At 41.0% G+C, this 24,037-nt stretch overlaps 1 protein-coding gene across 9 annotated transcripts in view; it reads left to right on the top strand.

Annotated features, from left to right (window-relative positions):
• The window catches only part of mcf2l2 (MCF.2 cell line derived transforming sequence-like 2), a 373,245-nt gene that overhangs the window by 272,993 nt on the left and 76,215 nt on the right, over positions 1-24,037 (top strand). For all 9 annotated transcript variants that reach the window (XM_034180353.1, XM_034180346.1, XM_034180350.1 and 6 more), the window contains exons 26-27: positions 11,242-11,296; positions 11,424-11,521. In XM_034180353.1, the coding sequence (XP_034036244.1) occupies positions 11,242-11,296; positions 11,424-11,521 (153 nt within the window). The remainder of the gene's footprint in view (positions 1-11,241; positions 11,297-11,423; positions 11,522-24,037) is intronic.

Here is a 24,037-nt window from a genome sequence, read left to right as displayed (position 1 = left end):
GTTTCAATTTTTGCCCAAAGGCACCACAGTTCAACGGCCTCACGCAGACCAGAAGGAAAAATGGTCCAAATATTGGACAAAGTTTTTAGTCCAACAAAGATGTGTATATTTGGGCCGTTATTAAGAATGGCAGAGGGGCAAACAAAAAGGAAAAGGCGGCTGCACAATGGCGCCTCCTACCAGACCAAGCCAGGAGATTCAGTTCACTTAAATTCAGGGAGATCTTCTGGAAGTCCCAGACAGCTGTTTAGGCTCATTAGCTCACCATCAAATCTGGCCAATTCCATAGATTGTCAACATTCTGCGCCCAGTTGTTTCAGATCGACGGCACCGATAGAAGGCTCCTGCAGCCTACCCGCAATGCACGCACCCCTCACGCTCCTAACAGAAGCAAGTCACTTCAGTCTCTTTATGCCAACACAATTGGCCGCGCTAGGTCACATGACCGTGTGACGTATTTACGCAAGAGCTAGCATGTAAAGTACAAGTAATATGGGAAAGATGCAAAATAAAAATGACAGGATTTGTCACCCAGGTTACACAACCAATACTTGTCATCGTTTTCATGTGACATAAAGTCATTCCAGCTGTACCTCTAAAGTGATCTAGTACCAAAGACATCTAGTCATCCCATGATCCCATATAGTAAGACAGGAAACACTAGGGCGCAAAAGACTTGGACCTTCATGCTCCGGCAAAAGTACTGGCATTGCCAAACACCTTTGTCTACATATTTCCCGACCCCATAAGCTCTTCACAGGTATCTCTCTGTCTCAAAGGCTGAAGGACCCAGAGACATGACAAATTTGGCATTTTCACCAAGTACAGACACCTTTCTGATGGCCACATCCAGAAAGTCACTGAAACACCACATCTATATTTTAAAATAAAAACAACAAGAAGGGCATTCAGTAACATGTGTACCCTTAGCAATATCCAAAACACCGAATCCTGTTGTTTCTATTTGAGGACGGACTTTTTTGTGGGTGTGGAAATTGATTAATTGCCTTTGGATTAATCCTGCAACCAACCCAGTAGATGCTGGATAAAACATTACTTGCTTGGTGAGGGCAATGAGCTGATGCAAGCATGAAAAGGTTTGATGCGGAAAGGAACCAGGATTGGAAAATAAGTAAGCACATGCCTGCATGTGAATTATTGCATGATCGGCAACTGTGTGTCATATTCTCATTAGAAAGCCAGCCGCGGTGCGCTCAGTCGAACTGAATTGACTTTGTTTGATGGCTATGACTGTTCACGGTCTTACAGCAACACTAAATTCAAATCCTTTCTGCTGCTCTGTGCCAAGGCTCCGCTCTCAGACTTTTGTCGGCTATACAGGCCTCATTGTGACTAGCCTTTATGAATTAAACATAGCTAGATCTATGATGAAAAAATATATCCCGAGTGCTGAATACAATATTTGGAGCATGTGGAAAAGCTTGGTGCTGAGGCTGCGTTTCTGCGAAAGGTTCATTGGTTCTTTGGAACTGGAGGTGACAAGGCAGATCATTCACAGTGCTTGGTATTTCACTTATGTGAGCTATGCATTTGGCCAAGGCTGTGCCTTACGCTCTGCACTTATTTTACTAGATGCTTCACTGGAGATTTCTTCTCACACAGCAGAATCCTCTGGCAGGCAGGGTTTGTTAACGTTGCATTTATGAACCCTCCTGTTTGGATATGAGCTGATACAAAGCTTTGCTCCCACTGAGTAGCATTCTGAAGAATTTTTTGTTGTAACCCCCCCCCCCCCACCACCACCACCACCACACACACACACACACACACACACACACACACACACACACACACACACACACACACACACACACACACACACACACACACACTTTTATAGAGCCACAAAGTGATTTCTATCAGGCCAGTAAAAGGAGCTGGAGAAGTTGAAGCAGCAATGACTGCAGGCTTGGAGATAAAAGGAGAGCAGAGAGTCAAAGGAATTTTTTGGATTAAAAAAAGTTTTATAACACTAACTTGGAAATGAGACATTAGGAAGAAAAAAAAAAACACCCAGCTGAAAAAGTGAATGTCACATACTTCTTTTTTACAACATGTCCTAAAGAAGAATGCTGACCTTTGTAGGACTGACCTAATGGTGCACCAAACATGGCACAGGAGCAACCACAAGGACCTAATGAAACATGGTCCACACAGGGTAAAAAAAGAGTATCTTTGAGCAAGGTCCCATATGGCCAAACATTTTTTTGCAACTGATATGTAAAAGCACAGTGAAGATACATATGGGCAAATGAAATAATATTATACAAATAGTTCAGTGGTATGAATATTTCATGAGGTGAAAGCTGAAATGTTCCATTCAACGAGGCAAAGCCGTTTTGTACCAGCGTGCAATGGTACAAAATGTACAGAACCAAATTTGCATGGTAAACGAAACCAAATTGCATGCTAAATGTAACGCGACACAAATGGGACGAATAATCCATGTCACTTGAAATACAAGGCACCAATCAAATGACAAGGATCCACTCAGCCATTATATAATACAGATTATTTGCATGTTGTAATGGACAATGGTAACATCTGTCCATTACGACATGTTGAAAAAGTTATTGAAGAAAAAATAAAATTGGTTAATTGATTAGAGAAGTACTTAAAAAGGAATACATTCTTCCAAATTATGATCTTCAATTTTCTGTCAGTCAGGAACAGTAAAGGAAACTTTGCCAAACATTTAGTGCATGCATGTGGCATACTGGACCAGACATTGGATGTAGATAGCCTACAATATCGGAACCCTCTGCCACTAACACATAAGGGCTTGTACAGAAAAAAAAAAAACTTTATTGTAAAATTGGACTAGATAAGATAACCTTGATCGATCCCACAACGGGGAAAATCACTTGATACAGCAGCAAGAATCGTACAGTAGTAAAGAAAAGGAAAATATTTACATTAAAGGTGACTAAGGTATATTGCAATGTTTGCTGGTGGTACATAAATACTAATGTGAACAGACTGCATGAAAAATAGAAAATAAGTGACTATATATAATATATATATATATATATATATATACAGTGAGGAAAACAAGTATTTGAACACCTTGCGGTGTTGCAAGTTCTCCCACTTAGAAAACATGGAGGGGTCTGAAATTTTCATTTTAGGTGCATGTCCACTGTGAGAGACATCATCTAAAAAAAAAAAAAATCTGGAAATCACAATGTATGATTTTTTAATACTTTATTTGTATGTTACTGCTGCAAATAAGTATTTGAACACCTACCAACCAGCAAGAATTCTGGCTCACACAGACCTGTTAATTTTTCTTTAAGAAGCCCTCTTATTCTGCACTCTTTACCTGTATTAATTGCACCTGTTTGAACTTGTTACCTGTATAAAAGACACCTGTTCACACACTCAATCAATCACACTCCAACCTGTCCACCATAGCCAAGACCAAAGAGCTGTCTAAGGACACCAGGGACAAAACTGTAGACCTGCACAAGGCTGGGATGGACTACAGGACAACAGACAAGCAGCTTGGTAGAAGACAACAACTGTTATGATTATTTATTATAAAGTGGAAGAAACACAAGATGACTGTCAATCTCCCTCGGTCTGGGATTCCATGCAAGATCTCACTTTGTGGGGTAAGGATGATTCTGAGAATGCTCAGAACTACACAGGAGGACCTGGTCAGTGACCTGAAGAGAGCTGGGACCACAGTCACAAAGATTACATTAGTAACACATGATGCTGTCATGGTTTAAAATCCTGCAGGGCAGCAAGGTCCCCCTGCTCAAGCCAGAACATGTCCAGGCCCGTTTGAAGTTCACCAGTGACCATCTGGATGATCCAGAGGAGGCATGGGAGAAGGTCATGTGGTCAGATGAGACCAGAATAGAGCTTTTTGGAATCAACTCCATTTACCATGTTTAGAGGATGAGAACAACCCCAAGAAAACCCTCCCAACCGTGAAGCATGGGGGTGGAAACATCATACTCTGGGGGTGCTCTTCTGCAAAGGGGACAGGACGACTGCACCGTATTGAAGGGAAGATGGATGGGGTCATGTATTGCAAGATTTTGGCAAACAACCTCCTTCCCTCAGTAAGAGCACTGAAGATGGGTCATGGCTGGGTCTTCCCAAACACACAGCCAGGGCAACTAAGGAGGGACTCCGTAAGAAGCATTTCAAGGTCCTGGAGTGGCCTGGTCAGTCTGCAGAACTGAACTCTATAGAAAATCTTTAGAGGGAGCTGAAACTCCAAACCTGAAAGATCTAGTGAAGATCTGTATGGAGGAGTGGACCAAAATCCCTGCTGCAGTGTGTGCAAACCTGGTGGAAAAACTACAGGAAATGTTTGACCTCTGTAATTGCAAACAAAGGCTACTGTATCAAATATTAACATTGATTTTCACAGGTTTTCAAATACTTATTTGCAGCAGTAACATACAAATAAATTATTAGAAAATCATACACTGTGAATTCCGGATTTTTTTTTTTCGATTATGTCTCTCACAGTGGACACGCACCTAAGATGAATATTTCAGACCCCTCCATGATTTCTAAGTGGGAGAACTTGCAAAATCGCAGAGTGTTGAAATACTTACTTTCCTCACTGTACATATATATATATATATATATATATATATATATATATATATATATATATATATAGTAAAATTGTTGCACAGGATAAATTGCACAGTCGCATGTAATAAAGCACAAAAAGTGCATAAGATGTAGTTAACAGTGTAAAATCAGCAGGTGGTTATGGTGTGAAAAATATTTTGATGTATTTATACAGTCTGACTGCAGATGGAACAAATGACCTGCAGAAGTGTTCTGTTTTGCACTGAGGGTGCAACAATCTCTTAATGAAGGAGCTGCTTAAGGCTCTCAGTTTCATATAGTGGGTGAGCATCCATAACTGATGTCACTCTAGCTAACATACTTCTCTCACCTCCCACTGCTATGGTATCGAAAGTACATTCCAGGACAGAGCCAGCCCTTCTGACTCATCTGAGTGACGTAGTCCATGGCATTTATAAACAAAAACTCTAAAATAATCTTGTAACTCACCAAATTTTAAGAGCACATAGTGGCGATGAAGTGATTAGACAGTGGTTAACTTTGAGGCACGAAATTAAAGCAACTTCCTTTTGCTTATATAATATCCCCATAGACGTTTCTGCCACCTGCTGGGTAGTTAGTTGAGATGCCCACATTGAAATGTTTTTCATTTGACAAGTTAAGCAACTGTAGGAAGACTTATGATGCCCACTAAGTGGGCAAATATGGCATTAAATACACAAAAGAACTTGAAAGTAGGGATGAGCGAGTACACCACTATCTGTATCTTTATCTGTTCAAAATGTAAATGATCTGTATCTGTACTTGGAGTGTGTGGGGCATAAACTGGAACTGGGTGTGGTTTAACCAGAAATGGGTGGGGCTTAAATCAGTACATTATTTTAAGTCTGAAATTGATATGGATTGATCAGAAGTTGCTATATTTATTGTTTATTTGAAAACGATTAACAGAACACCCTCAAATTTGAGATTCAAATCAATGATTATGATCACAAAAGTAAGAGAACTACTTACAGAACAAGTTTTTTATGAACTCAGAACATGAATATTCTTCATTGTATGAATGAATATTTACAGAACAGCCTCAGAATTGACATTCAATGTTTTTGATCACAATAGTAAAGGAACTATTTTACAGAACAAGTTTTTTTATAAACTCAGAACATGAATATTCTTCAGTGTATGAATGAATATTTACAGAACAGCCTCAGAAATGAGACTGAATGTTTTTGATCACAATAGTAAAGGAACTATTTTACAGAACAAGTTTTTTTATAAACTCAGAACATGAATATTCTTCAGTGTATGAATGAATATTTACAGAACAGCCTCAGAAATGAGACTGAATGTTTTTGATCACAATAGTAAAGGAACTATTTTACAGAACAAGTTTTTTATAAACTCAGAACGTGAATTAATAACAGAACAGCCTCAGAATTGACATTCAACGTCGTAGGAAATTATGAACTAAGTATGCATGAACAAGAGTTGTCATACTCAACACAACGTTTTTATTATTATTATTTTATTTTATGATCAAACTGTGATTTTTTTTTCAATTGTTTATTTATTTTTATGACCTAACGTTCTTGGCATTTTGATTAAGGTGTCTGTGAGTGTGTGTCTGTGCATGTGTGTGAGAGTGAGTGAGAGGGAGAGAGAGAGGTTGTTCTAAGACTGTTTATTTTTTAATGATCTGTGTAAACTTGGTGATTCATGCAAACATCCAGTGATGACAAACAGGGAAATAATACGAGCACAAGCACAGATATTGACAAGTTTTACTTGGTTCATGCTCGTGCTTGTCAGAAATGCTTTAACCGCACCGGATACTCGTCTGAAACAAGTATCCGGCTCAACCCTGAGATAATATCAGAATTTGTCATCTGTACTGCAAATTAGTGATGAATACACACATGCACATATTGATATATAACATTTGATTTTGTATAGGCCAGCTTGATTGGTGACATCGGTTTCCATCTGAACTGGTTCAGAGCCTCAGAAAAAATTACATTCTTGTTTTAAAGTGTGAAAGGTGCAAAATGTAACAGTGACATTTCTTTATTGTGCAACTGGTACTTGCAGCCAATTTACTCATGAGTGTAAAAAAATAATTTATCAAACTCAAATTAAATTGCAGTTTGGCTATAGCTGGGATTTAAGTATACGAGGGCTGTCAATAAAGTATAGGTCCTTTTTATTTTTTAATGAAAGACGTGCGGACGGGTCCGCGCATCGGGACGCAGCCGGCGCGGTGCGGTGGCACAGGAAAAACACCTCCGTGTTGATAACCATTTGTAAAATCCAGGCGGCTTTTGATGGCTTTCAGTGGAGTGAGTATATGAGAAATTGTTTAACAGCTGGACATGTTCCAACTTGTCCTTAAGGCTTCCAACGGAGGTGTTTTTCCTGTGGCGGAGCGTCGCAGCGGCTGCGAGCCGACGCTGCAATCCGCCCGCACGTCTTTCATTAAAAAAATCTCCTTTAACAGTGGAATATCCAGATAAAATGCTGAAACCGACTTCTTCTGAAACCTCTCTGTTCTCTCACGACGTCCTGGATCAATAGAGCCTGAAATGTGGAGGTTTTCAGCTTGAAACAGGCTGACGACGGCACCTGAGAGCGCTCCACGACGTCTCGCACCATGGGAAGTCCTTAAAGCGACAGTATCACCTCAAAATCTCTCATCAGCCGTTAAAATTTTCACCGAAAACCAGCTTAATTTTTGAACCGTGTCCACTTCGATGTGTCTCACAGGTTTAGAAAAAATTTTGATCAAACAAAGCGCCAGTCTCTCAGCAACTTCTCAGACAAAGGAATTCCGACGAGGGGCTGGACGACTCCTCCCACAAGGAGTGCTCACAGGCGAATGACGTCACCGACAGGCGTGGAAAAACCCACGCATGTGCACGAGGGTTCAAGCATGTCTGACGTAAAAACATATGAATGAAATCCATATAGTTTTTGAAAAAATAAAAAGGACCTATACTTTATTGACAGACCTTGTATAATCCAATGTGCAGATAAATAATCCGCTGTCCATTTTCATGTGGAACTGCTCTTAAATTTCTTTTCACAATGAATGCAGACCTTGCATAGTCAATTTCTGCATATTTCAAGCTTGGGCTCAAAAGAGCTGCTTTCTTTGAAGACCTATGAGTGCTGTTCAATAGTGCATCAGCTTCTTTTGTACAGCTCAGAAAATGTGGCCTGCTAATGGCTGTTAGAAGCTTCATCACAGTCTTTCTCGCCACATGTAATTATCGCCATCACGAATGGTGTCTTGGAAACAAATATTCATGAGTGAAATACACAAAAACACAAATAATCATACGAATACTGCCTGACATTCACTATGTGAATAAACATGAGCAAAATGCTAGAGCAAGTTCACTTTAGAATTTTGGAGGAAATGATATCACTCAGCCTCTCAAGAGATTTGGCAAGGCTTACATAAAGGGATCATTTCTTAGTTGGAATATAGTCATATCTATAGACAATATATAAAATATCTATAGTTATTGAACAAGAAAGCATTTTCATATCATAACATGAAATAATACAGATATAAAATGTGTATGTGGCACAGACATTGTCATCCTTTGATGAATTTACTGTAAGTCATTACTTTCACTGCCATATTTTCTTTAAACAAGTCTTTTCCAAGTGACTCCATGTGTTTTGTATTTTATTTACATCAAATATTAAGAAATACAAACCGTGTGGTACTGTTATGGTAAATCTGTCTGGAGTTGGCAGTTCTCGAAATCTGAGTGACTGCGCAAGAATGAGACTGGTGAGGGAAGCCACCAAAGCACCCAGACAACTTTGAAAGAGTTATAGCCTTCTGTGGCTGTGATGGGATAAACTGTACTGTATGTGATGCAACTTTTGTCTGTTACACCAGCAGTAACATCTTCATAAGTTAAATCTGTTATCCAATAAAATAAATGTAACCCAAAATATATCCATCTCTACTCAAAGGCACAATAAGGCTGTATTAATTGTAGTAAAAATAAATGGTCCATAAAGGGTGTTGGGGAAAATAAAAGGACTGCATTATAGAAACCCACATTGTTCTTTTGTGCACACCAGTTATCGGAGGACACAAATGAAGTAATACAAGTACACAAAGTACTTTGAGAAAGTATTACATTTGACACCTTGCATTGCTCATTTCATACATTGTTATACATATTAGATAAGATAAGATACTTTATTTCAGACACCAGGTCCATATTGAGAAAACACACAAAATAACTACAACATAAAGAAAGAAAAAAAATTTAATTAAAAAAATAAATAAAATAAAATTTATTACCAGTGGTATATAATGTGGAATGCCAGTGTTCCCATAGCGATGACTTCCCATAACGAGCTGATTCACATCGTTGATCAAGGTGTTTTTGCTGCTTTTAACACGCTAACAAAACCCAAAAATTGCTTTCCTGCGTACTTCAGCAAAACTAGGCACATCACTAAAAACAAACATTCCACTGGCACTACATGAACAGGGCAGGTGAAATATACGTCTGAAGGAATTATTGTAGCCAACTGTTAACTTATGGAAAGTAGATTTTTTGAAATTAAACCAGAGATGACTGCAGTACATATTAGTACAAAAAGCATTAAATAGTTGGCGTTTAACCTCCAATTCCTTAACAGAAAGTTACCCCTAACATAGAAAGATCTCATCTGGTGTTCCATATCTTTGTCATCAGAGAGGTTATGAACAGTGATCATCCCCAAATATTTATAATTCTCCACAAAAGAGAGCTGAGTATTTTCAATGAAAATCATGGGAGAATTCAGAAGGGATCTACCTTTAGGTAATATTGACATGCATACAGTTTTAGCCTTATTATACAAAATATCATGCTTAATATCATAATCAGAACAGGTGTGAAGTAATTTCTGTAGGCTCTTAACTGAGGGACACAGTAAAACTATATCATCAGCATAGAAGTCTATTACCAAGCATACACCAACTTTATCATTAACCAGATTACGACTGAGATCACCCATATATATATATATATGTGTGTGTGTGTGTGTATATTAAAAAGTCTTGGAGACAAAACACCTCCTTGACGAACACCGTTACAGACCCTAAACAGTTCAGATGTATGGAATTCATAGTGGACACATGCCAACTGGCTACGATACCAAAACTGTTATGTGTCGGACGCAGCTCGTAGAACCGACCCGCGTTTGAAGGACCCAGTATGAAATAAGCAGAGCACGGTACAAAGGCTAACTGAATTTAATACATAACAGTGATATAAAAAACAACAAAAGAAAGTGCGGTCTGGCGTGGTGCGCTCCCAGCAGCGCTAACGGTCCGGAGCCAGAAGCTGTTCGGACCCAAGGACCCCGCCGACACCCCCCAGGTGGCCGCAACAAACCGAGTCTGTGAAAGAAGGAACCATTATGTGAGTCCACACTCTACACACAGAGAGAACACTTAAGGTGTACAAACAGCAAACACTTCCTGGCTTGATTACTAATCAGCTTCCCAACCTGCAGGCATGGAACATCCAGTTCACAAAACTCCACTGCAGTGGAAGCCGATACATGACTAACATACAGCTCAATATAATAAAGGTGTGAGGGACACCACATTTACTGACTGTATAAATGTTAGTCACAAAATCTAACGTACCTCAGGAAGTGTGCTGACGAGCGTGAGACCTCACCCCCTCCTCTTTCACAGACCGTGCATCAAACCCTGGACGTTCTCTGCATCCACTGATGATGAGATGGCTCCCGAGACGACGATCTCACCCGTCTGGTCACAAGGTCGAGTCTCTGGCAAATACACACTGTATACTCCAGTCTTAAATGCCACCATGTTCCAATCCATATAGATGCACCTCAGCTGTGAGTCCTGACGAGCCGCAGGTGATCAGGGTGAGGTCCTGATAACCTCAGCAACACAGCCACTCAGTCCCAAATGCAAGCCACCTGGAAGGAGAAACAAAGGACAGAAACAAAAAGGCAGCCAGGCCCCCCAGCCATATAACAAAAACACTATTATTCTTACATAAATTGTGGGTAGACCCCATCACATACCTTTTTAAAAAGTGTCCAGTGATTAACACGGTCAAATGTCTTAGAGGCATACATAAAACAAAGATACACAGGACTATTTCTTTTTCTATAGTAATCAATCACTTCACGAGGTAAATAGATACACATATCAGTGGAATGTTTAGGTTTAAAACCAAACTGATATTCTGAAGTTACAAGGAAATTTTCACATCGAGATAATAAAACCCTTTCAAAAACCTTACAAATAATAGAAGATAATGCGATGGGTCTATAGTTACTCTTAGTCACATCACCAGATTTGTCTTTAATAATAGGTACAATAACAGTTCTAATCATTGCTGCTGGAAATACAGTTGGATGATTTTTCACCTCTGTTTGTCCAAAATCTCTCACTGGGCTGTAACCAAACTGCCTTGTTGGCATACATGAGTTTGGTTTTGTCTTTGCTTTGTTTAAGCTCATTTAGTTGTTAGTAGTTATATATGGTGAAAAATTCAAAGTAAATATGGATGTCATCTGCAAACAATCTTATTTTCTGGCATAAATTAACCAAGAAACCATAGGTTTGGACAATAGTTAGATGTAATGTCTCTCCTGTCTTCTCAGAAGCCAGCCAACTCCATCAAAAGATTTCAGACAACATCTACGGCGCCCCCATGAGGTGAGCAGATAAACTAAACCTCACAGATCCATAAATTATGATGGTGTCTCTTACTGCTAAGTGGTGGAAAAAGCAGGTATTTAGCATCACTGGCTGAAACTGCTTCCCTCTTCTTCTGTTGCATAAGAAATGTGCGTAAGATGGCATTGAGGCAATCTGATTCTTCGAGTCCAGAGACAGGCTTCCGGAGGAGCAACCCCAGCCCTAACATGAGGCAGAAACGAGGTGAGGGGTCATTCATTGTCTTTGAATGTGTCTTGGAAAAATGTGGCTTTTCTTGAATGGTTTGTAAATGTTGAGTTTCAATGATGGAAGCTTAACACAGAACAAACACATGACCTACTGGTAGTGCTTATTTGCAAGTATTAATAATTAAGCAGGGTTTGTGACAGAAAAAGCCAAAGTAGGAGGCTGTGAAATTGAGCAAAATGCAAACTGGATTAACGTTGTGCCATCATACTTTATTGTGGAATTTATAAATGAGCTATTAAAGTACAGACTCAGACATTATTTTAAAATAGATTTTACTTTATTTATTTTTTAAAATTTACAGTATTTATTTCAAAGATGACTCCCCCAAACACCCACCTGTCTGTTTGAAAATATTAGTAAGTTAACCTGTGTGATGTTCAACTGTATAACTGGCTGTGGCACCATAGTAGTTAGTAAGGTAACAAGACAACAGGCCACACTTTCTCTTTATAAAAAAGTTTTCTGTCTTGTCCTTTTTGCGTTAAAGGTCGCCACAGCAGATCCAACACAGATCAGCATGTTAAGTTGGAAGTTTTATACCAGATGTTCTTCTTGATACAATTCTATATTACATGTAGAATATTACATGGAGAATGGGCCAACCCGATCTCTGGTTTGTGAAGGTGTCACAAAAAAAAACATTTTATCTATTAGTTTTTGATATGTCATGATAATGTAACACATTTTGGTGATGTATCATGAAATTATTTCATGATGTATCACAAAATTTGGGGTGATGCGGGGGGGGGGGGGGGGGCATTATGGTTAGGTGTAGGGGTAGGGTTAAAAATTGTGAATTAAACTTGACCACATCTACAAAAATTACACATTTCATGGCAGTATCATGAAGAAAAGGTGTGAGACTGGGCTGGAATGGGCACATGTGGATTTGAACTGGGAACCTGTTTTGGAAGCAAATAAACTGACCACTTGGCCACCATAATAATAACAATAATAACAATTAAATTCACTTCACATATAGTAAGTGAAGAGCGAATACATCAATACATTCTATCTTTGAGCAATTTGCTGTGTTTATGTATTTCCATGTTTAATAAAAAAATTATATATATATATATATTTTTTTTTTTTTTTTTTCTCAACAAAAATATAAACGCAACACTTTTGGTTTTGCTCCCATTTTGTATGAGATGAACTCAAAGATCTAAAACCTTTTCCACATACACAATATCACCATTTCCCTCAAATATTGTTCACAAACCAGTCTAAATCTGTGATAGTGAGCACTTCTCCTTTGCTGAGATAATCCATCCCACCTCACAGGTGTGCCATATCAAGATGCTGATTAGACACCATGATTAGTGCACAGGTGTGCCTTAGACTGCCCACAATAAAAGGCCAATCTGAAAGGTGCAGTTTTATCACACAGCACGATGCCACAGATGTCGCAAGATTTGAGGGAGCGTGCAATTGGCATGCTGACAGCAGGAATGTCAACCAGAGCTGTTGCTCATATATTGAATGTTCATTTCTCTACCATAAGCCGTCTCCAAAGGCGTTTCAGAGAATTTGGCAGTACATCCAACCAGCCTCACAACCGCAGACCACGTGTAACCACACCAGCCCAGGACCTCCACATCCAGCATGTTCACCTCCAAGATCGTCTGAGACCAGCCACTCGGACAGCTGCTGAAACAATCGGTTTGCATAACCAAAGAATTCTTGCACAAACTGTCAGAAACCGTCTCAGGGAAGCTCATCTTCATGCTCGTCGTCCTCATCGGGGTCTCGACCTGACTCCAGTTCGTTGTCGTAACCGACTTGAGTGGGCAAATGCTCACATTCGCTGGCGTTTGGCACGTTGGAGAGGTGTTCTCTTCACGGATGAATCCCGGTTCACACTGTTCAGGGCAGATGGTAGACAGCGTGTGTGGCGTCGTGTGGGTGAGCGGTTTTCTGATGTCAAGTGGCCCATGGTGGCGGTGGGGTTATGGTATGGGCAGGCGTCTGTTATGGACGAAGAACACAGGTGCATTTTATTGATGGCACTTTGAATGCGCAGAGATACCGTGACGAGATCCTGAGGCCCATTGTTGTGCCATACATCCAAGAACATCACCTCATGTTGCAGCAGGATAATGCACGGCCCCATGTTGCAAGGATCTGTACACAATTCTTGGAAGCTGAAAATGTCCCAGTTCTTGCATGGCCGGCATACTCACCGGACGTGTCACCCATTGATCATGTTTGGGATGCTCTGGACCGGCGTATACGACAGCGTGTACCAGTTCCTGCCAATATCCAGCAACTTCGCACAGCCATTGAAGAGGAGTGGACCAACATTCCACAGGCCACAATTGACAACCTGATCAACTCTATGCGAAGGAGATGTGTTGCACTGCATGAGGCAAATGGTGGTCACACCAGATACTGACTGGTATCCCCCCAATAAAACAAAACTGCACCTTTCAGAGAGGCCTTTCATTGTGGACAGTCTAAGGCACACCTGTGCACTAATCATGGTGTCTAATCAGCATCTTGATATGGCACACCTGTGAGGTGGGATGGATTATCTCAGCAAAGGAGAAGTGCTCACTATCATAGATTTAGACTGGTTTGTGAACAATATTTGAGGGAAATGGTGATATTGTGTATGTGGAAAAAGTTTTAGATCTTTGAGTTCATCTCATACAAAATGGGAGCAAAACCAAAAGTGTTGCGTTTATATTTTTGTTGAGTAAATATTTCACATCAACATGGTTTTCACAATATGATTTGTAAGACATCAGTCAGCATGGATGGATGATGCAGTGGTGAATTTTATGTCCCCTTCTTGCTTTTTTGGAAGCAGTTCATTGAGAAAGCAACTTCAGGGAGGATTTCCCTCTATACAAGTTCTTGATGTAAATGTCTATTGAAAAAGGTGCTATTTTTGCTGACACTAGTGAAAGAGATTCATTTTCAGTAATGTGTTTTGTAGTCAGCTGAATGCTTGAATTATCTGCCCATTCTGTCTAAACTAACCATTGCAGTGCTATTGTGACTTTTGGATAACTAGTCATGATAGAGTTAACAACTAAATATGGGATGTAGCAGAATATGGCATTTTGTGTGTGTGTGTGTGTGTGCACGCGTGCATGCGCCCACACTTCACCTGGCTGCAGCAGATGTTTACTGTTGACAGACGGGGATGGAATGGTTGTCCATGTGGTTGTCCGTGTGTGCATACCAACAGAATATATGTGCATCATAAACCCACGTATGTAAAGTGCATCTAAGTATTGCGCCTTAAATGCACCAGATTTTTGCTGCTGTATGTTCATAAATACCTTCTCCTGTCAGACCTTATAAATTCACCATCACAGTGCCTGACCACATCACCATTTTGAATGGGGCCACATATGACTATAATCTTAATTTTAAATGAAAGGATATACACTGGACCTGCAAACCTCAAAAATGCCAGGTGAAAATGACCAATCATGTTTGCATCGTGCTTATGTGTTCATTTACACAGTGTGTTGTGTGCACTGACGTCGCACACAACACACGGTTTGTGTATGCAGCCATATTGGACGGCAAACTCCGTATACACCACAGCGTGGCCGATGCTAGATTGTCTGTGGACGCCAAGCTACTTTGTCTGATATAGCAAAAGTGCTCGATCCTGAACATCAAAAGAGGTATTTAGAGAAAATACAGAGACCCACATGTATCCTTACAATATTTCCCTCAAGACGTTCACCAGTTTTATCAATTCTGAGCGGAAGCCAGATGTGTGGCGTCCAGACATTTGAATTACTTTATCCACACTACATCACCCTACACAGGAGAAGCCCTGAAGACATATAAACATTTGGATGCCTACAGCTTCTTTGCAGCCAGATGGTTGCAGAATGTAGTCAGGTTACTAATGACATCTCAGTAATAAAAACCCAAGTAAGTACAGTAAATCTTGCCAAAACCATCAAGGTATAAACCTGTTATTTGCACTTACCAGACAGTCCCAATGCTTTTGTATGTTTTCCTTGTAATAAACACAGTATAAAATGGATTTTTGCTCACATTGGACAAAACGTCCTGTTCGAATGCAATATACGAGGGCTGTCCGTAAAGTATAGATCCTTTTTATTTTTTTCAAAAACTATATGGATTTCATTCATATGTTTTTACGTCAGACATGCTTGAACCCTCGTGCACATGCGTGAGTTTTTCCATGCCTGTCGGTGACGTCATTCGCCTGTGAGCACTCCTTGTGGGAGGAGTCGTCCAGCCCCTCGTCGGAATTCCTTTGTCTGAGAAGTTGCTGAGAGACTGGCGCTTTGTTTGATCAAAATTTTTTCTAAACCTGTGAGACACATCGAAGTGGACATGGTTCGAAAAATTAAGCTGGTTTTCAGTGAAAATTTTAACAGCTGATGAGAGATTTTGAGGTGATTCTGTCGCTTTAAGGACTTTTCACGGTGCGAGACGTCGCGCAGCGCTCTCAGGCAGCGTCATCAGCCTGTTTCAAGCTTAAAACCTCCACATTTCAGGCTCTATTGATCCAGGACGTCGTGAGAGAACAGAGACGTTTCAGAAGAAGTCGGTTTTAGCATTTTATCCGGATATTCCACTGTTAAAGGAGATTTTTTTAATGAAAGACGTGCGGACGGGTCCGCGCGTCGGGACACAGCCGACGCGGCGTGGCGGCACAGGAAAAACACCTCCGTGTTGATAACCATTTGCTAAAATCCAGTTGGCTTTTGATGGCTTTCAGTGGAGTGAGTATATGAGAAATTGTTTATCAGCTGGAGATGTTCCAACTTGTCCTTAAGGCTTCCAGCAGAGGTGTTTTTCCTGTGGCGGAGCGTCGCGGCGGCTGCGAGCCGACGCTGCAATCCCGCCCGCACGTCTTTCATTAAAAAAATCTCCTTTAACAGTGGAATATCTGGATAAAATGCTGAAACCGACTTCTTCTGAAACTTCTCTGTTCTCTCACGACGTCCTGGATCAACAGAGCCTGAAATGTGGAGGTTTTAAGCTTGAAACAGGCTGATGACGCTGCCTGAGAGCGCTGCACGACGTCTCGCACCGTGAAAAGTCCTTAAAGCGACAGAATCACCTCAAAATCTCTCATCAGCTGTTAAAATTTTCACTGAAAACCAGCTTAATTTTTCGAACCATGTCCACTTCGATGTGTCTCACAGGTTTAGAAAAAATTTTGATCAAACAAAGCGCCAGTCTCTCAGCAACTTCTCAGACAAAGGAATTCCGACGAGGGGCTGGACGACTCCTCCCACAAGGAGTGCTCACAGGCGAATGACGTCACCGACAGGCGTGGAAAAACTCACGCATGCGCACGAGGGTTCAAGCATGTCTGATGTAAAAACATATGAATGAAATCCATATAGTTTTTGAAAAAAATAAAAAGGACCTATACTTTACGGACAGTCCTCGTATTTCCATTAAAAACCCCGTCATCTACCAAACAGAGCCGCCTGGAAGTTCACCACTGACACTTGCCGATTCGAGGAACGTGGGTACCATATTTTCATGATTAAAAGCCCGGCTGTTTATTTTTTTCAAACCGTGCTCAGACACGGGACTTGCAGTCTGACGTGCACCTGCTAAATCGAACACCATAAAAGGCTGTAATTTGTCACTTTTTGCAGTGCGCCCACTGATTACATTTTGATCATGCATCAATTACGTTTGACAGAAAAGTCCACAAATATGACCAACTTCACAACATGGAGTTGGAAAAAACTCTCAAATGACCCGCAATTCATGGAGGAAATTGTACGCCTTACCTGTGATTTGGAGGTTGATAATTGTAGAAAGAAGAGCTCGTTGAGGGACAAATTTATCCAGAAAAAACATCATCCAGAAAAATTGCATATAGACATCTTTGAAACTGTCATGCACATCGACGTCATTGCATGGCCATGGAGTCACAGAACTGCAAAAGCATGAATCAGGCTTTAGGATTTTAAGGTACCACACCGCAGCAGACTTAGAAAAAAAGAGTGACTCCAGAAAATGTAATTTTTTTAATGCACATGATGCCAGCCGTTTATTTAAGGCAGGCGTTTATTTTTATAAATTGTGTAGACAGTTGTAAATAAAGCGAAAGAACACATCTGCTAAACATAAGATTCAATCATTTGCTGTTCATGCAGTGCTGAAGTTGCTGTCCAATATGGATGGAAACTTGCATAAGCACATATCACGTGATCCGTGGCATCACCAGCACATTATCTATTGCCCATGATGTCAAACAAAAACAAACTTCACTGCCTTTCAATAGAAACAGTACGTGTTACTGACTTTTTGTAATGAAAAGTACCTGTAGACAAAAATCAGAGATCATAGAGAATGTGGTGTATACCCACTCCGTAACAGGCTGACCATACACACACACACACACACACACACACACACACACACAGACTAAGCCATTTATCAACACTTGAGCACAACACAGTCAGGCCGAAAGCAGCCGGGGTTCCAGTAGCCAGGGATAACAGGTACGATTTCACGCATGTGAGAGCCCCTTCTGTGTCACTGTTCAGTGAGTGAGAATATCTGCAATCTGGCAACAAGGGTTTGTGTTGACCGTGTGTGTGTGTGTGGGGGGGTTACTGAAACCATGGCTAAGTGATAGTGACAGGACTGATCCTCCACATTCACTCTTTTATCATCGGAAGGATAAAATATACTCAACCTCCTTGTCCCCTACTTTCCTTCCTTCATCTTTTTCCTACCTCCTTCATTCCTTTCACAATTGTTTATTTTGTCTCATTTATTTTCACTTTCATTCGCATGCATTGGAAATCAAGCCATTACTTCTGTCGCTACAAAGGTAATGGCTTTTTTTTTTACATTTGCATATAGTTTGTTTTTTGAACAATTCTGAAATCTTTCAGTCCTGTCACTGTGAGGTGGCTAGCACACCTCTCTTGCTCCAATTCATGTTAAGATCCATGAGGCTGCCAAACACCGGGGCATCTTTTTTGATCGTGTTCATGTAGTAGTGTCTGAGGAGGCCACAGACCATTTTGTCTCCTCCATCCCTGTTTCTAAAGTTACCAGTGATGAACATCCCTTTCACGTTTCTGACTTTGACCTTCCCAATCATGGCTCTTGCATCAACATCTAAGATGGTGAAGATTTCTGATAGGTGTTCCTGTAAATAGGTCTTCCAGCATCTCTGCTCTGCTTTAACACCTGGACATCCTCCTGAGGTCTCTGCCCTGCTGTGACCACCCAACTGCCCTTCTGATATTTGTGCCCTGTGACCATTTGGCCATCATTCTGACATCTGTGACTGTCCGGCTGTCCTGCTGACATCTTTGCCTTGCTATGAATGCCTGGCCATCCTCAAGATGTCTCTCCCTTGCTGTGGCTATTGTCCTGATGTCTGATCCTTGCTATGGTCTTCCTTGTGACATCCATGCCTTGCTGTGGCTGCCTCCCAGCCAGCAGTCCTGGCCACTGCCCTCCAGCCAGCCACTGCCCTCCAGTCATCACTCTGTCTGGCCTTGTGACCTCTCTTCCCTGGTTTGTTTATCTGGCCATCTACGTCAAATCCCTCAAATGGGTCACCATCAGAATCAGACTGAGCCTCAACCAAGTCATCCTCTGAGGCATCCATAGCACTTGAGATGCCACACTTTTTGAAGGATTTGTGTATCACCTCAGTGGTTATTGCTCACCATGACTCTTTGATCCATTTGAGTAAATCCTTCTTCAGTGGACACTTCCTATTCCAGTAGGAAGTTTTCTCAATCAGTCCGCTGAACAACCATTCATCCTACAACTCTTGCATGTGGGCTTTGAGTGGACAGTTCCGACTCACATCAGCGGGTTGCAGGCATGATGTGTAGCCTCCTGGTTTCACTGCAATGTCAGTGCTGTAGATTTTCCTCACCATGTTTTTGACATCGCCACGCAAATTGCATCGAAACAAGTCACACACAAGTATATGGCTAGACCGACTATTTCATTCCCAGACAACCTTTAGCCAATGCTTCATAGAGTCTTCATCTGCCCATGGTTTCCTCCCAGATACACCTGTATGGCACTAGGGGTTTCATCCTTGTTCATAGGGGTGATCCCTGGCAACAATACCAAGGGTGCCTACTTGGTACCATCTGCGTAGGCAGCCAGTGTGACTGTGATCCTCTTTTTTTCATGCCTTGTTGATGATACAGTTATTTCACCCTCCCTAGCTTGTGAAAGGGTACTCTTCCCTGGCAGTTCGAACCAAACTGGTGTTTTGTCCATATTCCCAATCATATTGGCATCATATTTGCATAGCTTGCGCATTCTCAAGACATACTTCAGAAATGTGTCAACCTTTTTATCTGTCAGTTTTTTCACTTACTGAGCATCTTCACTTGATCGTCGATTTGATATGTTTTGTAATTTCACAAACTTCAAATACCAGCCATTCGAGGCTCTGAAGTTCTGGTTTCCATGTTGTTTATGCAGCTACAGTGCCTTGTATTTCAAAGTCTTCTCTATCACACGGACACCTCCCGTTCTCCCTTTGTAGAAACATTTCAGCATCTCCTCTTCAATGTCCTCATAACATTTTTTTTTCTCCCCCCTGCCAGTCAGCCATTTTGCTGTTTTGGCTGGGGTTGCAAGTTTATCCTTGTTCCTACACCACTCCCGCATGCCTTTCTATTGTCTAGGAAAATCAGAGCAGTATGGTGCTGCCCCTTCTCTTCTATTTCTTTCATGACTGTTAGCTTGAACGTTGCTGAGCAGCAACGTTTGCACACAGCCTTTTTATGTAATTGTGTAGGAGCTACTGCATGCAGAAAAACATTTGTTTCGAGTCTGCACTGTTTTTTTTTGCATACAGTGTGCATGTCCGTCCATACGTACCATAAGGCTCTACTGTGTACAGCATGCATGCACACGCAATTGTCAATAAATACCCCCTTTTTGAAAATTGTGAGATCCATTGTGACTCAATGGACCTCAGCTTTGCAATCTTTCTCATTTAAAAAACACTCATGAGAATTATTTGGGATCCTGCAAAAATAAAAATTAGCATTTCACAGTACAGAAGTTATACTGTGCATTTTTCATTTGAGACACATGCCCATATTCCACTCATGTCTGTAGGTGCATCAGGGAGTCTGGAAGTTCTCAGACATACTGTTGTGTATTTGCTTTACTTTCTCATGACTGGCTTCAGTAACACACCACCCACTCCCCGTGGCAGTGTGACATGTAAGAACAGTTGACAGTGTCATTTTTTTGTTTCACACCTCAAATGGGTTTCTGGCAATGATTAGAAAGTCACCTATCCAAACCCATATCTGTCTTCTCAGATTTACTCATACCTCCTTTTCTTTTTTCTTTGTCTTTCTCTGTGTACCTTCTTGTCCCCTGGCTATTGACAATGCTAAATGATAACTTGCCTTTTTCTGTAACCCTCATCTTATTAAAAAAATTGTGAGCTATCAAGTCTCTGAGTGCTGTGCTCCCCTTTTGATAATTGCTTTCTATGCTCGAAATCCTTTTGAAAGAAAATTTTTTGAAATCAGTGAAAAATTCACTATAGGCCCAAAATAGCAATGAAATAATACATTGTCAGTATGTTAATGACACAATGACACAGTGCATCCAAAACGTATTTATAGTGCTTCACATTTTCCACATTTTATATTGTAGCCTTATTCCAAAATGGATGAAATTCTTTTTTTTCCCTCAATTTTCTACACACAATACCCCACAATGACAATGTGAAAGTTCTTTTTGAGATTTTTGCAAATTTATTAAAAAAAAGAAATCACATGTACATAAGTAATCACAGCCTTTGTCGTGAAGCTCAAAATTGGGCTCAGGTACATCCTGTTTCCACTGATCATCTTGTAAATGTTTTTACAGCTTAGTTGGAGTCCACCTGGGGTAAATTCAGTTGATTGGACATGATTTGGAAAGACACACACCTGTCTACATATAAGGTCCCACAGTTGACAGTACGTCAGAGCACGAACCAAGCATGAAGTCAAAGGAAAAAAACATTTCTGCTGGTTTGAAGGTCCCAGTGAGCACAGTGACCTCCATCGTCCATAAATATAATAAGTTCAAATCCACCAGGACTCTTCCTAGAGCTGCCTACCTGTCTAAACTAGTATGTGCAGGTGTGTATGTTTGTTTGTCTATATGTGGCATTGTGACAGACTGGCATCCTGTCCAGGGTGTACCATGCCTCACACCCTATGACTGCTGGAATAGGCTCCAGTCCCCCATGACCCTAAATTGGAGCACTGTACGTGTATCATTAAAAAAAAAAAAAAAATCAGCTAGGTCTATTTTTTTTAATACATGCCTTTACATCCAACCTGCATCTCTCTTAGAAGAAGGGGCTGTTATTGTCATTGTACATACGAGGTCTCTTAGATAATAAACTGACCCTTTTATTTTTTTTTTAACTATATGGATTTGAATGACATGCGATTACACCAATCATGCTTGAACCCTCGTGCGCATGCGTGAGTTTTTTCACGCGTGTCGGTGACGTCATTTCCCTGTGGGCAGGCCTTGAGTGAGATGTGGTCCCGCCCTCTCGGCTGAATTCCTTTGTTTCACACGCTGCTTGAGACGGCGCGCGTTGCTTTATCAAAATTTTTTCTGGACCTGTGAGGAATATCCGAGTGGACACTATTCGAGAAATTATGCTGGTTTTCTGTGAAAAGTTTAACGGCTGATGAGAGATTATGGGGTGTTTCTGTCGGTGTAAGGACTTCCCACGGAGCGGGACGTCCTGCAGCGCTTCCAGGCGCTGTCGTCGGCCTGTTTCGAGCTGAAAACATCCTAATTTAAGGCTTAATTCACCCAGGACATCGTGAGAGAACAGAGAAGATTCAGAAGAGGCCGGCATGAGGAATTTATGCGGACATTCCACTGTTTAAGGACATTTTTTTAATGAAAGACGTACGCGCAAATTCGCCGAGTCGTTTCTGTGACGACTCGGCAAATCTGTGTGCGCCGCGACAGGAAAAACACCTCCGTGTTGAAAACCATTTGTAGAATTCAGGCGGCTTTTAATGGCTTTCAACAAGTGAGTAACTGAGAAATTGTTTAACAGCTTGGGCATGTTCCAACTTGCCCGTTAAGATTTCCAACGGAGGTGTTTTTCCTGCCGCGACCCCCCGCGGTCGGGTCCAGCCCGACATGCAACTCTGCCCGCACGTTCTTTCATTACAAAATGACTGTTAACAATGGAATGTCCGAATAAACTCCTCATGCCGACTTCTTCTGAAAGTTCTCTGTTCTCTGACGACTTACTGGGTCAACAGAGCCTGAAATGTGGAAGTTTTCAACTTGAAACGGCGAGACGCTGCCGCCTCGAAGCGCAGATCGCCGTCAGGCGCCGTGGACCGTCCTTAAAGCGACACTACCAGACCAAAATCTCTCATCAGCCGTTAAAATTTTTACCGAAAACCAGCTGAATTTATTGAATGGTGTCCACTCAGTTGTGCCTTACAGTTTTGAAAAAAAATTTATCAAACAAAGCAACAGTCTCTGAGCCATTCCTAAACAATGAAAAAAATCGACGAGTGGGTGGACGACTCCTCACTCAAAGACTGCCCACAGGCGAATGACGTAACCGACAGGCGTGAAAAAACTCTCGCATGCCCACGAGGGTTCAAGCATGTCTGATGTAATCACACGTGATTCAAATCCATATGGTTTTTGAAAAAAATAATAAGGTCGGATACTTTTCTAATAGACCTCGTACATGAATACAAACAGCAAAATTTGTCCTCTGCATTTAACCCATCCTAATTACAGTTAGACACAATCCAACCACTAGGAGCTGTGGGCAGCCACACTCCAGCACCCAGGGACCAACTCCAGATGTAGAGACACTGGCTTGGTCAGGGCAGACACTAAATAAGTTTGTTTTTGATAGTGGATGGAAACCGGAGTGCCTGAAGGAAATCCATGCAGGCATTTGGAGAACATGCAAAGTCCACACAGAAAGGACCAGGTGGGAAGTGATCCCAGCACATTCTTGCTTTGAGGCAACAGTGCCAACTACTAAGCCACTGTGGCACCTTAGAAGTTAGCTCTAGTCAGTTTATTTATTACTAATGTTGAGCATTGACCTTGCATTGATATGATCTGAACCAGCCAACATACAGTTTTTTGTTGTTGTTCAAACTATATTAAACAGTAATCAACAAAGGTTCTTTAGTAGATATTTTAAAGCATGAGTACCACCAGTAGGGAAATAGTATTTATAGAAATTTAGTAGTCTCACCAACAATACGTGTTATTAGTAATTCTAAAATGCAAGGATATGTGAATAACCATTTTGTACAGCTTTAAGATGGAGAAAAATATCTGAGTTAATATAATGCTCTAATGCAGGTACCTGATTGATATCTATTTTCTTGTCTGTAATCTTTGGAAAACAGTTTTCGTTGATATGATAGAATTGTCTACGATGAGTACAGCACCCAGACACTTGATAATTAAGAAAGATTTAATACAGCCAAGGTTGTGACAAATTAACTT

Source organism: Thalassophryne amazonica, chromosome 10 (genome assembly GCF_902500255.1).
Source record: "Thalassophryne amazonica chromosome 10, fThaAma1.1, whole genome shotgun sequence".
NCBI classification, from domain to species: domain Eukaryota; kingdom Metazoa; phylum Chordata; class Actinopteri; order Batrachoidiformes; family Batrachoididae; genus Thalassophryne; species Thalassophryne amazonica.
Note: the sequence above shows the minus strand (reverse complement) of the source record. Positions and strands in the feature narration are given on the sequence as shown.